Below are 10,127 nucleotides of genomic sequence, written 5' to 3'. Positions count from 1 at the left end.
AAAAATGTGTCTCTCTTTAGGGCAGTATATCATATTTCAAGGCCTTAGTCTGCTTTAACGCATACTCTTGTGATGGCCAAAAAACGACAATAGTGGCTCAGTGTGCATTGTCCTATATGCTACCTTTAATGGTTTCACATGTGCACACGAAAGTCTGTATATTTTTTCTTTTTGCAAAGATCCTTTTAGAGGATCTGTAATACATTGCTAAGAATATTGTGAGAAGAATTCATTCAGTCGTGTTTGACAATCACTTAAAGAATCACTAAACAGCTGCCATGAAAACACACTTCTTGTATGATACATTTATTTTCATTAGATTATTAATTTTCTATTATAGAAAACTAAATAGGGTCTGGAAAATGCTAATATTTTTCCATACTTTTTAAAAAATCTAATTCAAAATAGTGAGAAATACAATAATATTATATAAATAATAATAAAATATCACTGGTTATACCAACAAAATACAAAGAAACTGGCATTCCAAGAGTAATTATTATGTATGATGAAACATCTGGCAAGCCGACAGTATTTTAGAATCAATATAATTTATTTTGATCATATTGTAATCCACACATCAACGGTGACATGATCTACCAGAGACACACACTGCAAAAGGGAATGCATGGGTGACGGGGTGGAAGTCAAGGGAGACCAGTGACCGGGGGCACTAATGTGCAGCTAAAAGGAAGTGAGTGCCATTGTACTTCCTGCGACTACATGTGCTGTTTCACAGATTGATTTTTTTCCAGTCAGTTCTCTGCTTCTCTGTTGGAGTTTCTGAGCTGCTCGGAGTGGCACTAGTCTTCACAGTTGTCTTTCCAATTTTCATATGTGTGAGAGAGAATATAGAGCTGTAGGGGTAAAATCGGCTACAGAGCTGTGCTTAATTTGGCCGCTCCACCTGTTCCCACGCGAGACCATCCGCGTCAGTGTGTTTGCATGCATGTGTGCTGGTTCCTTCATGATAGAATGCTTTTTAAAGAATAAATCAATTGTAATGCAAATAATTGTAAAAATAGTAATGCAATTGAATGCAAAAAAAATAAATAGCAAATAATCCCTAAATGAGTCTTCTAAAAAAGGAAAACTGGAGCATTTTAATATTCATCATGTCGTACCTTGAACTATTTGAGCTATGCATAATATCAAAAAGCAATTAAAAAAGCATTAAAAAACAAAAACAAAATATAATCTCTCTAATAATGAAGCTCTGAGAGTAACAGTGGCCTTCATAAATCTCTTGCTACATTCAGGGTGACACGTCTATGTCTAAAATAACAATGTGGACTCTGTCTGTCATGGACTTCATTCCCACAGTTCACTTGTCCATTCGAATCTATGTGCTTTGAGGGACTCAGCATCATCAGCAGATACTTATGTTTCTCCAAATGAACACAGTCTACACTACAGTCAAAAACATCAGACACATTGGACATCACTGCGATGAATGATTAGATAGGAAGTGGGAGATTCTTGAATGATGGCCAGATTAACAGTTTTCAAAGCTAAAACACAAATACAACCAATAATAGGATCAATGATGGTCTTACGCAAAACAAAACCATATTTAGCCACTGTCAACTGAAATCTTTTTGAATACACTTTAGTTAATAAGGCATAAAGAGAACCATATCTTGTATGTCTGGAAAAATATATTAATATCTGTGATGAGTTTGCCGTTCCCCCAACACCCATACTCAGATTCACTAGTCTATCATCCCTTCATCTCCCTCAGTCCTGTTGGTCTTGGGGTTTGAAGAGACCTCTGCTGCGCAGGCCGAAGCCTCCCTTCTTCACCGGAGGTCGAGTGGCAGCGGAGGGCACCGAAGGGACAGATGCGGGAGGAGAGGAAGGAGGAGGGTTCGAACCCGAGGCTTCCAGAGGAGGATGACGGGACAACAGCTCCTTAAACACGGAATTCATCTGACGACTGACCTCCTGTGAGAAAGAGAGAATCGTTCATCAATACATAAGGATATCCATTTGGGTCTGACGAGTGCTAACCCTTCAAATTCATGGATTTAAACTTATTTTAGTAATTAAACTTGTAAACTTCAATTTATTGTCCAAGATAATATTCCCCCATGTAGGCATGTGGGTAAGATATTTCTGGTACTTCTACTATAATGCTTGTTTTTTTATTTACACAGTGGAAATATATTAAAATAATTAAAACAATTTTTTTTATATAATAATAATAATAATTAAATTCTGTAATTCCAGATGTTTCAAAAACTGAATTTTACAGTAGTTCATGGGGGATTTTTAAAGTTTTTTTTATTATCATTTACAACAAATAGCAATTTCTACCCGATGAAATAGTTTATAGTTTGAAAACAATGTATATTCATTATTGAAATTTCCATGACTTTTCCAGGTCTAGAAATCACATTCTTACCCAAGTTTTGCCAAGACTTTGGGAACCCTGCTTCTTAAAAAAAAGACAGTTGTTGAGGTATACAAAATAAAATAAAAGAATATGATGTTAGTTTATATCTAGCTTATATTAATGCACATGTTGTCTTATTGTAAATCTTTTTAAGCTATCTTGCTGCCCCCATGGAATTGTGCTGAGGTCCCCTAGTGGGTCCCAGTCTCCTGGTTGACTATGACTTATTTAAATGACTATACTTATTAGTGTAAAAATGTGGCCGAAGAAATAAAAAAGTCCTGAGATTTGAATATGGTTCAGTGGATAATTCGGCTTTCTAAGCCTTCATGCAGAACAATTTAAATTCATTATATAAATTGCCACAACTGTTAAGATTTTAATTACATTTCCATGATTTTCCCAAGCCTGGAAAAAATAATTTTGCAATTTCCTAGTGTATATCCAGATTGTCCATAAGTGTGGAATCCCTAGTGTGTATTCAAATATGGCATGGCCATTTCAGATTTGATGCCAATGATACCGAATGTGTCTTGTAATTGACCGATGTGCTTAATTTTACATATACAAATAAAGTTTGAAAGCTACAAGATTGTCAATGAATAATGATTTCAATTCTGTTCATCATCAGTTCTGTTCATCTCATAAAGCTATCATATGGTGAAAATGAATATAGACCATGAGTCATACAGCCTATTTTTCTGGGGCTTTATGGATATTCTATGGTACTTTTTGTTATTTGTCAAGCTTGATGGTCCTTGCTCAATTGTATGCTTTCACTGTATATGAAAGAGTTCTTCAAGACTCCTCATTCTTAGTAAATGAATACAGAACTTTACTTTTTGAGCAAACTATTCCTTCAATGGAAATATCAGTAAAAGAATCAGACCTTGTCGATATGTACTGTCTGTCTGTCTGCTGGTCCTCCTATTGGCCTCAGAGTGTCTAAAGTGTGTCTGCGCTCCTGATGACTGAAGACAAAGAAAGAAAGACAGACAAAGAAGGGAATGATGAATAAATAAATAAAAAATGTTAAATTGCTTATAACAATATTCACTACAGTTCAAAAGATTGTGGATGTTCTTTAATGAAGTTAATGCTCAAAAAGGCTGCACTTACTTTATTATATGTTTCAGCTATCTGCCTTCTTCAGTGTAACAATTCACTGTTTCTCAGAAACAGAAATTCCTCAAACGGTGAACTGTTACACTGAACAAGGCAGATAGCTGAAACATTTGTGATACAGTTTATCCCCTGCTTTAAACATAACAATACGGCTGTGTGCATTGTCCTATTTGCCAAGATCAAGGGTCTATAAAAAAAGCTGGTACCGTAAAAAAAAAAGTGTAAAAAATGTGTCTCTCTTTAGGGCAGTATATCATATTTCAAGGCCTTAGTCTGCTTTAACGCATACTCTTGTGATGGCCAAAAAACGACAATAGTGGCTCAGTGTGCATTGTCCTATATGCTACCTTTAATGGTTTCACATGTGCACACGAAAGTCTGTATATTTTTTCATAACATTTTTACATTTACATTTATGCATTTAGCAGATGCTTTTATCCAAAGTGACTTACAGTGCAGAGTTTTTAGAGTGCAGACTTTTTTTGTACTTTTTGATTAAAAATACAGTAAAAAAAAAGAAAGAAATTGTGTCAAATATTATTATAAATTAAAATAACTGTTTTCTATTTACTCCAGTCTTCAGTGTCACATGATCCTTCAGAAATCATTCTAATATGCTGATTTATTGCTCAGGAAATATTTATTATTATTGCTAATGTTGAAAACATGTACTTTACAGGTACATTTTTCAGGATTAAAAAAATGAAGATTATTCAGGATTATTTGATGAAGCACAGCATTATTTTAACATTTTTACCTTTCACTGACACTTTTGATCAATGCATCCTTGCTAAATAAAAGTTTTAATTTCTTTACAAATGTTCAGCATAAACACTGTTTTTGTAATCTCCAGATTGCTAATGTTGAAAACATGTACTTTACAGGTACATTTTTCAGGATTAAAAAATGAAGATTATTCAGGATTATTTGATGAAGCACAGCATTATTTTAACATTTTTACCTTTCACTGACACTTTTGATCAATGCATCCTTGCTAAATAAAAGTTTTAATTTCTTTACAAATGTTCAGCATAAACACTGTTTTTGTAATCTCCATAATAATTCTGTAAACTCATTGAGGTTTAATGGTGAAAATACACTCTTACACATTTCTCATACACATGACTTTCAGCAGCTGGTACCATCAAAACAACTTCTGTTCTCCTACCCTGAGAATTGCCGTGCAACTGCAGTTGTCTGAGGAGGAAGGATCAATCGTCCCTCGGCCACCTGCAGGATCTTCCGGATGGGGCTTCCACTCCCATTGTTGCCTCCACCTATGCTGCTGCCTCCACTGCCTGTCCTCTGCCGGCCGGGCAACGACGCGCTGTCACTGTTCACTCTCAAACTGGGGAATGACAGCAGACACAGTACAGTTAAGATCTCACTGGGCCTGTGATGAACATGCAAGGGTGCATTATTATCAGCGGACTGACTGAATGTACCGGGTGCTGTGTTCAGTCAGCTGCTGTTCCTCTGATAGGTTTCCTGTGCTGCCTCCTCTGCTGTCCTCCTTCTTCCCTCGTTCTTTACGCTCTGCCCTGAGAATGAGAAGACAACAAGATGAGGTCACCAAAGCTAGTGGTAAGGTTATGGCTACCAAGATGTTGTTTAAGAAGCGATTATGTGTTTCCTTATTCACATGTCTCTGCAATAGATATCTAGACTTAAGTTAATGTAGACACCATATTTGATTTGACACAAATAAAAACAGGGATGTGAGGAACGGAATTACAGTCTGTTCAATGGGTCTCATTCATAAAACACAAGCATAATTTCTGTGTAAATCAGTCATAAATCCATTTTTACATAAATGGTTGCAGTGAATTGAATGTGACAATTTAGGTAAGAGTGGATTTAAAAATTGTTGTTCTTCTTGCGTTTCATGAATGGGGCCCATTATGTTTGCATACCTGGATGTCGACTCTCCTGCTACATGAACATTACATGTAACCTTGGACCTTATTTTCAGCATGAGATATTGAATGGACTGTGTTTCTGTCAAATTAAATATGGCATCTATTCTGAATAAAAGTCTATTCATGACAGAACTAAATTAATTATTGTGCTTCTTATCAATCATGTTTTAACATGGTAATATAAAATCAGAATTAGTGCACTAATCATCACAGCTGCAAATTATACTCATTAGCTCTGTTGCAAAACCTAATGAGTTGCCCACAGAGGTAAGATTCATTACTGAGAATATTGATTAAAAATAATTCAATGCAATAGATTATTTTACCCAGTGTTTGTGTGTGCTATGTATTTCTATACTTACACTACTGTTCAAAAGCTTATGGTTGGTAAGATTTTTTAATGTTTTTGAAATATTTATTTTATCAAAAATACAGTAAAAATTTAATATTGTGAAATATTATTTAACATAACAGTTTTCTTTATTTTAACATATTTAAAAATGTAATTTATTCCTGTGATGGCAAAGCTTTTACACTTACTGACCCCAAGTTTTTGAATGGTAGTGTATTGGGAAACTGTGCAGTTAGCTTAGCAACCTGTTAACATCAAACTCTCAGTCAAGGAGCACTATTTGATTGGAGCAAAGAGTTGATGTCTATACATTTACATTTATGCATTTAGCAGATGCTTTTATCCAAAGCGACTTACAGTGCATTCAGGCTATACATTTTGTTTTTACCAGTATGTGTGTTCCCTGGGAATCGAACCCACAACCTTTTGCGCTGCTAACGCAATGCTCTACCACTGAGCCACAAGAACACTATACAGTAATAACAATGTAATAGTTGTAGGAACCTCATGTAGTTAAAGTTTATGGTGAAGTTTATGTTTATGGTCTCACCCTTCTACCACACTGATGTACTTATGGGGGATCAAGCCTTTCACTCCTCCTGCTTCCCCTCTCCACCAATCAGCAGAGGCCTTGCTGTGTAGTAGGAGGTGGTCACCCTGCTTGAATGACAGCTCGGCTGTAGAACGTGCAACATAATCAAACATGGCCACAGCCTCCCACTCTGCACATACAATGCATACATACAAACACACAATACAAAGCATGGCAACAAAAACGCCACATATGCCAAAATCCAACATGGAATGGCCACAATGCAACAACAGGACACAAAAACCCAACATGGAACACACATGGACACATTTAGATAAGCAATTAATTAAAACTTCAAAGGTTTAAAAAAATGAATTGTCATGATGTATGTGTTTTCTTACCATCTTCGCTGGGAAGATGTTCAGCGTCTCCCTCGCCCTCCTCTGTGATGGGCTCACTGGAAAAAAAGGTTGGAGTTACATAAAAGGAAAATAACCCACTAGACTAATTCTGGCAAGAACTGCTCAAAAGAATAGTTAGCTGGAAAGAAAATGCTGAAAACTCACCTTCAGGCCATCCAAGATGTAGATGACTTTATTCATCAAAACAGATTTGGAGAAATTTAGCATTACATCACTTGCTCACCAATGGATCCTCTGCAGTGAATGGGTGCCGTCAGAATGAGAGTCCAAACAGCTGATAAAAATATCACAATAATCCACAAGTAATCCACATGACTCCAGTCCATCAATTAACGTCTTGTGAAGTGAAACGTTGCATATTGTAAGAAACAAATCCATCATTAAGGCGTTTTAACTTCAAACTGTTGCTTCTGGCTAAAATACTAGTCCTCTATTCATAACATTGCCTTCTCCAGTGAAAAAGTCATCCAAAACAGTTCTAAACAAATATATCGGTTGATTTTGATGTGAGATGACAACAGAGGATGGCCTTTTTCACTGGAGGAAGCATTATTATTGATTATGAATTTGTGTTTTGGCCAGAAGCAATGGTTTAAAGTTAAACACATTAATGATGGACTTATTACAAACACGCAGCTTTTCACTTCAAAAGATGTTAATTCATATGGACTGGAGGTGTGTGGATTATTGTGATGTTTTTATCAGCTGTTCGGACTCTCATTCCGACGGCACCCATTCACTGCAGAGGACTGATTGGTGAGTAAGTGATGCTAAATTTCTCAAAATCTGTTCCGATGAAGAAACAAGCAAACTCTTAGATGGCCTGAAGGTGAGTAAGTTTTCAGCAAATTTTCATTTTTGGGTGAACTATTCCTTTAACTATTCTTCAAAAATTAAGATTTTTTTTAGGACACCCAAAAATAAAAGCAAAGGTGTTTGAAACAACATGAGGCAAGGAAATGATGACAGAATTGTAATTTTTGGCTAAACTCTCCCTTTAAGACTCACCAGTACTCCTGCTCTAGAGTCATGCATTTCTCATAGATGGGGCCCGGGAGTTCGGACGGGCCCGGGACAATGTTCTCATGATGGATGATCATGGTCTTAACAAGGTCATTGATCTGAGGTGCCAGTGTCACTTCATCACCACCCATCTCCACCCCTCTGAGCAGACTGGGCCCGAAGCACACGGCCAGGTTATACGGCTGCATCATGTTCTCATCACTGTACTGAGAGACACTGAACAGACACAAACAAAACAGGTTACAGACCGTATCACTGCACACCATAATCAGGTTTGGAATGATTACGAGAGCCTTTAAAAAAAAGATCAGGACTTACTGATGAAGGAAGTCGAAGAGATACCGCATCACTATGATGACGGGTCTGGGGAAGGACGAGACTACTGTCTTTATCTGCGCTACTTTTTCTGTCATGTTTTCCATCTCTGAGAGAGACAGAGTTAATTTAGTCAACACACTGGAATCAAGACTTTCAAAAATAGTAGCTTATTAAATTAACTGTATTAAAGTGATGTACACAACCATTCAGAAGTTTGGTGTCAGTAAGATTTTTTTATGTTTTTGAAAGAGGTCTCTTATGCTCACTATGGCTGCATGTATTTGATCAAAAATACGGTAAAAGACAGAAATACTATGAAATTTATTAACAATTAAAAATAATTTTAATATTTTTCAATTTTCAATTTTAATATATTTCAAAATGTAATTTATTCCTTGTGACGGTAAAGCTGAAATTTCCAGCCTTCAGTGTCACAAAAAAATAGAAATCATTCAAATATGCTGATTTAGTGCTCAAGAAACATTCATTATTATTATTATTATTATTATCAATGTTGAAAACAGCTGTGCTGCTTAATATTTTTAAAGAAACCAAATATTTTTCTAAAGTTTTTAATGAATATAAAGTTCAAAAGAATAACATTTATTTCAAATAGATTTTTAAAATAAAATTCTAAATGTCTTTAATGTCACTTTTGTGTCATTATTGAGTAAAAGTAATCATTAAATTTATTTTAAAAATTCTTGACTACATACATTTGAATGGTATTACCTTGTGACTATTTGGCTAAAATTCATTGCATTATTTGCTTGCAGATGTCACTAGGTTTGATACGTTATCTAATGCAAATTAAATGTCAAAATACTTTTATGGGTGACTGAATGTGCACACAATCACACAGAAGCAGAGAGAACACATGAAAGGCATCTTACGGACACACTCCATGAGCTGGCAAAAGCTCTCCTCAGGGAACAGAGGTTTCTCCAGACCTCTGAAATAGAGCTTCAGAACCCCTGCCACTGAATCAATGTCACTCTCGCTGTCAGTGAGCGGGTCCTCTCCTGTAAACACAAAAAAACAAAAACAGTCAGAGAGAAGAGAAAACAGACAAGAGACTTAAAGAAAGGCATATTTGTAAATAAATACACATAAGATTCATATAATTTTTTTATATTTTATGATAATAACCATTTTAAATTTGGGGGTTGGTAAGATATTTTTGAAAGAAGTCTCCTATACTCACCAAGGCTGCATTTATTAAAAATGCAGTAATAACAGTAATATTGTGAAATATTATTACAATTTAAATGAACTCTTTTCTATTGTAATATATTTAAAATATACTTTATTCCTGTGATGGCAAAGCTGAATTTTCAGAAGCCATTACTCCAGTCTTCAGTGTCACATGATCCTTCAGAAATCATTTTAATATGCTGATTTGCAAATGTACAATACATTATACTTCTTGTTACATTCTTATGTTAATACACGTGTATTCATCAATTTGAACATAACTGTACCTCTTTCAAAGGCATCCCTTATATGATTGACTTCAGTCTGTGATCCTGGAACTCTAAAAATGCCTTCATGATGCAGACCTGTTTAAAAACATCATATTCACATGCACATAACTACTCAGTCCATTACATTCATCCTACCTGCATTAAAGGTGCATGCAGTAAATGTTGTTTTTGACTACAGTCATCATTGTATGTGAATGTACTTCATTTCATGTACATGTTTTAAAAAGTATTATGTTTAATTTCATTTCATTTGTAAAACCTTTTAATGGGGAAAAATAACAGAGTGCAATTATAATAAGGGATTGTCTTGCAATTAGCAGTTTTACCGTGCAGGTTGATGAAGCGAATGCAGCTCTCCACCACCAGGGGGATCTGTTGACCAGAGCTCTGACAGAAAGAGAATGAAGGGAAATCGGAGAAAAAAATTATTATTATGCACATCTGAATAGAACGATAGTTGTATAGAAATAATCAAATCAATCAAATATATATATATATATATATATATATATATATATATATATATATATATATATATATATATATATATATATATA

At 35.2% G+C, this 10,127-nt stretch overlaps 1 protein-coding gene across 1 annotated transcript in view; it reads right to left on the bottom strand.

The window, feature by feature from the left end:
* Positions 1–998: 998 nt before the first annotated feature.
* The window catches only part of LOC107562452 (SLIT-ROBO Rho GTPase-activating protein 3-like), a 28,304-nt gene continuing 19,175 nt past the window's right edge, over positions 999–10,127 (bottom strand). The window contains exons 12-22 of the mRNA XM_016247085.1: positions 9,897–9,957; positions 9,568–9,645; positions 8,980–9,108; positions 8,087–8,192; positions 7,754–7,984; positions 6,725–6,780; positions 6,342–6,513; positions 4,966–5,061; positions 4,689–4,868; positions 3,285–3,366; positions 999–1,944 (exon numbers count right to left, since the gene is read on the bottom strand). Of these exons, the coding sequence (XP_016102571.1) occupies positions 1,738–1,944; positions 3,285–3,366; positions 4,689–4,868; positions 4,966–5,061; positions 6,342–6,513; positions 6,725–6,780; positions 7,754–7,984; positions 8,087–8,192; positions 8,980–9,108; positions 9,568–9,645; positions 9,897–9,957 (1,398 nt within the window). The 3' untranslated portion in view covers positions 999–1,737. The remainder of the gene's footprint in view (positions 1,945–3,284; positions 3,367–4,688; positions 4,869–4,965; positions 5,062–6,341; positions 6,514–6,724; positions 6,781–7,753; positions 7,985–8,086; positions 8,193–8,979; positions 9,109–9,567; positions 9,646–9,896; positions 9,958–10,127) is intronic.

This window comes from Sinocyclocheilus grahami, unplaced genomic scaffold, assembly GCF_001515645.1.
Source record: "Sinocyclocheilus grahami isolate Dianchi unplaced genomic scaffold, SAMN03320097.WGS_v1.1 scaffold824.1, whole genome shotgun sequence".
Classification (NCBI taxonomy): Eukaryota; Metazoa; Chordata; class Actinopteri; order Cypriniformes; family Cyprinidae; genus Sinocyclocheilus; species Sinocyclocheilus grahami.
Note: the sequence above shows the minus strand (reverse complement) of the source record. Positions and strands in the feature narration are given on the sequence as shown.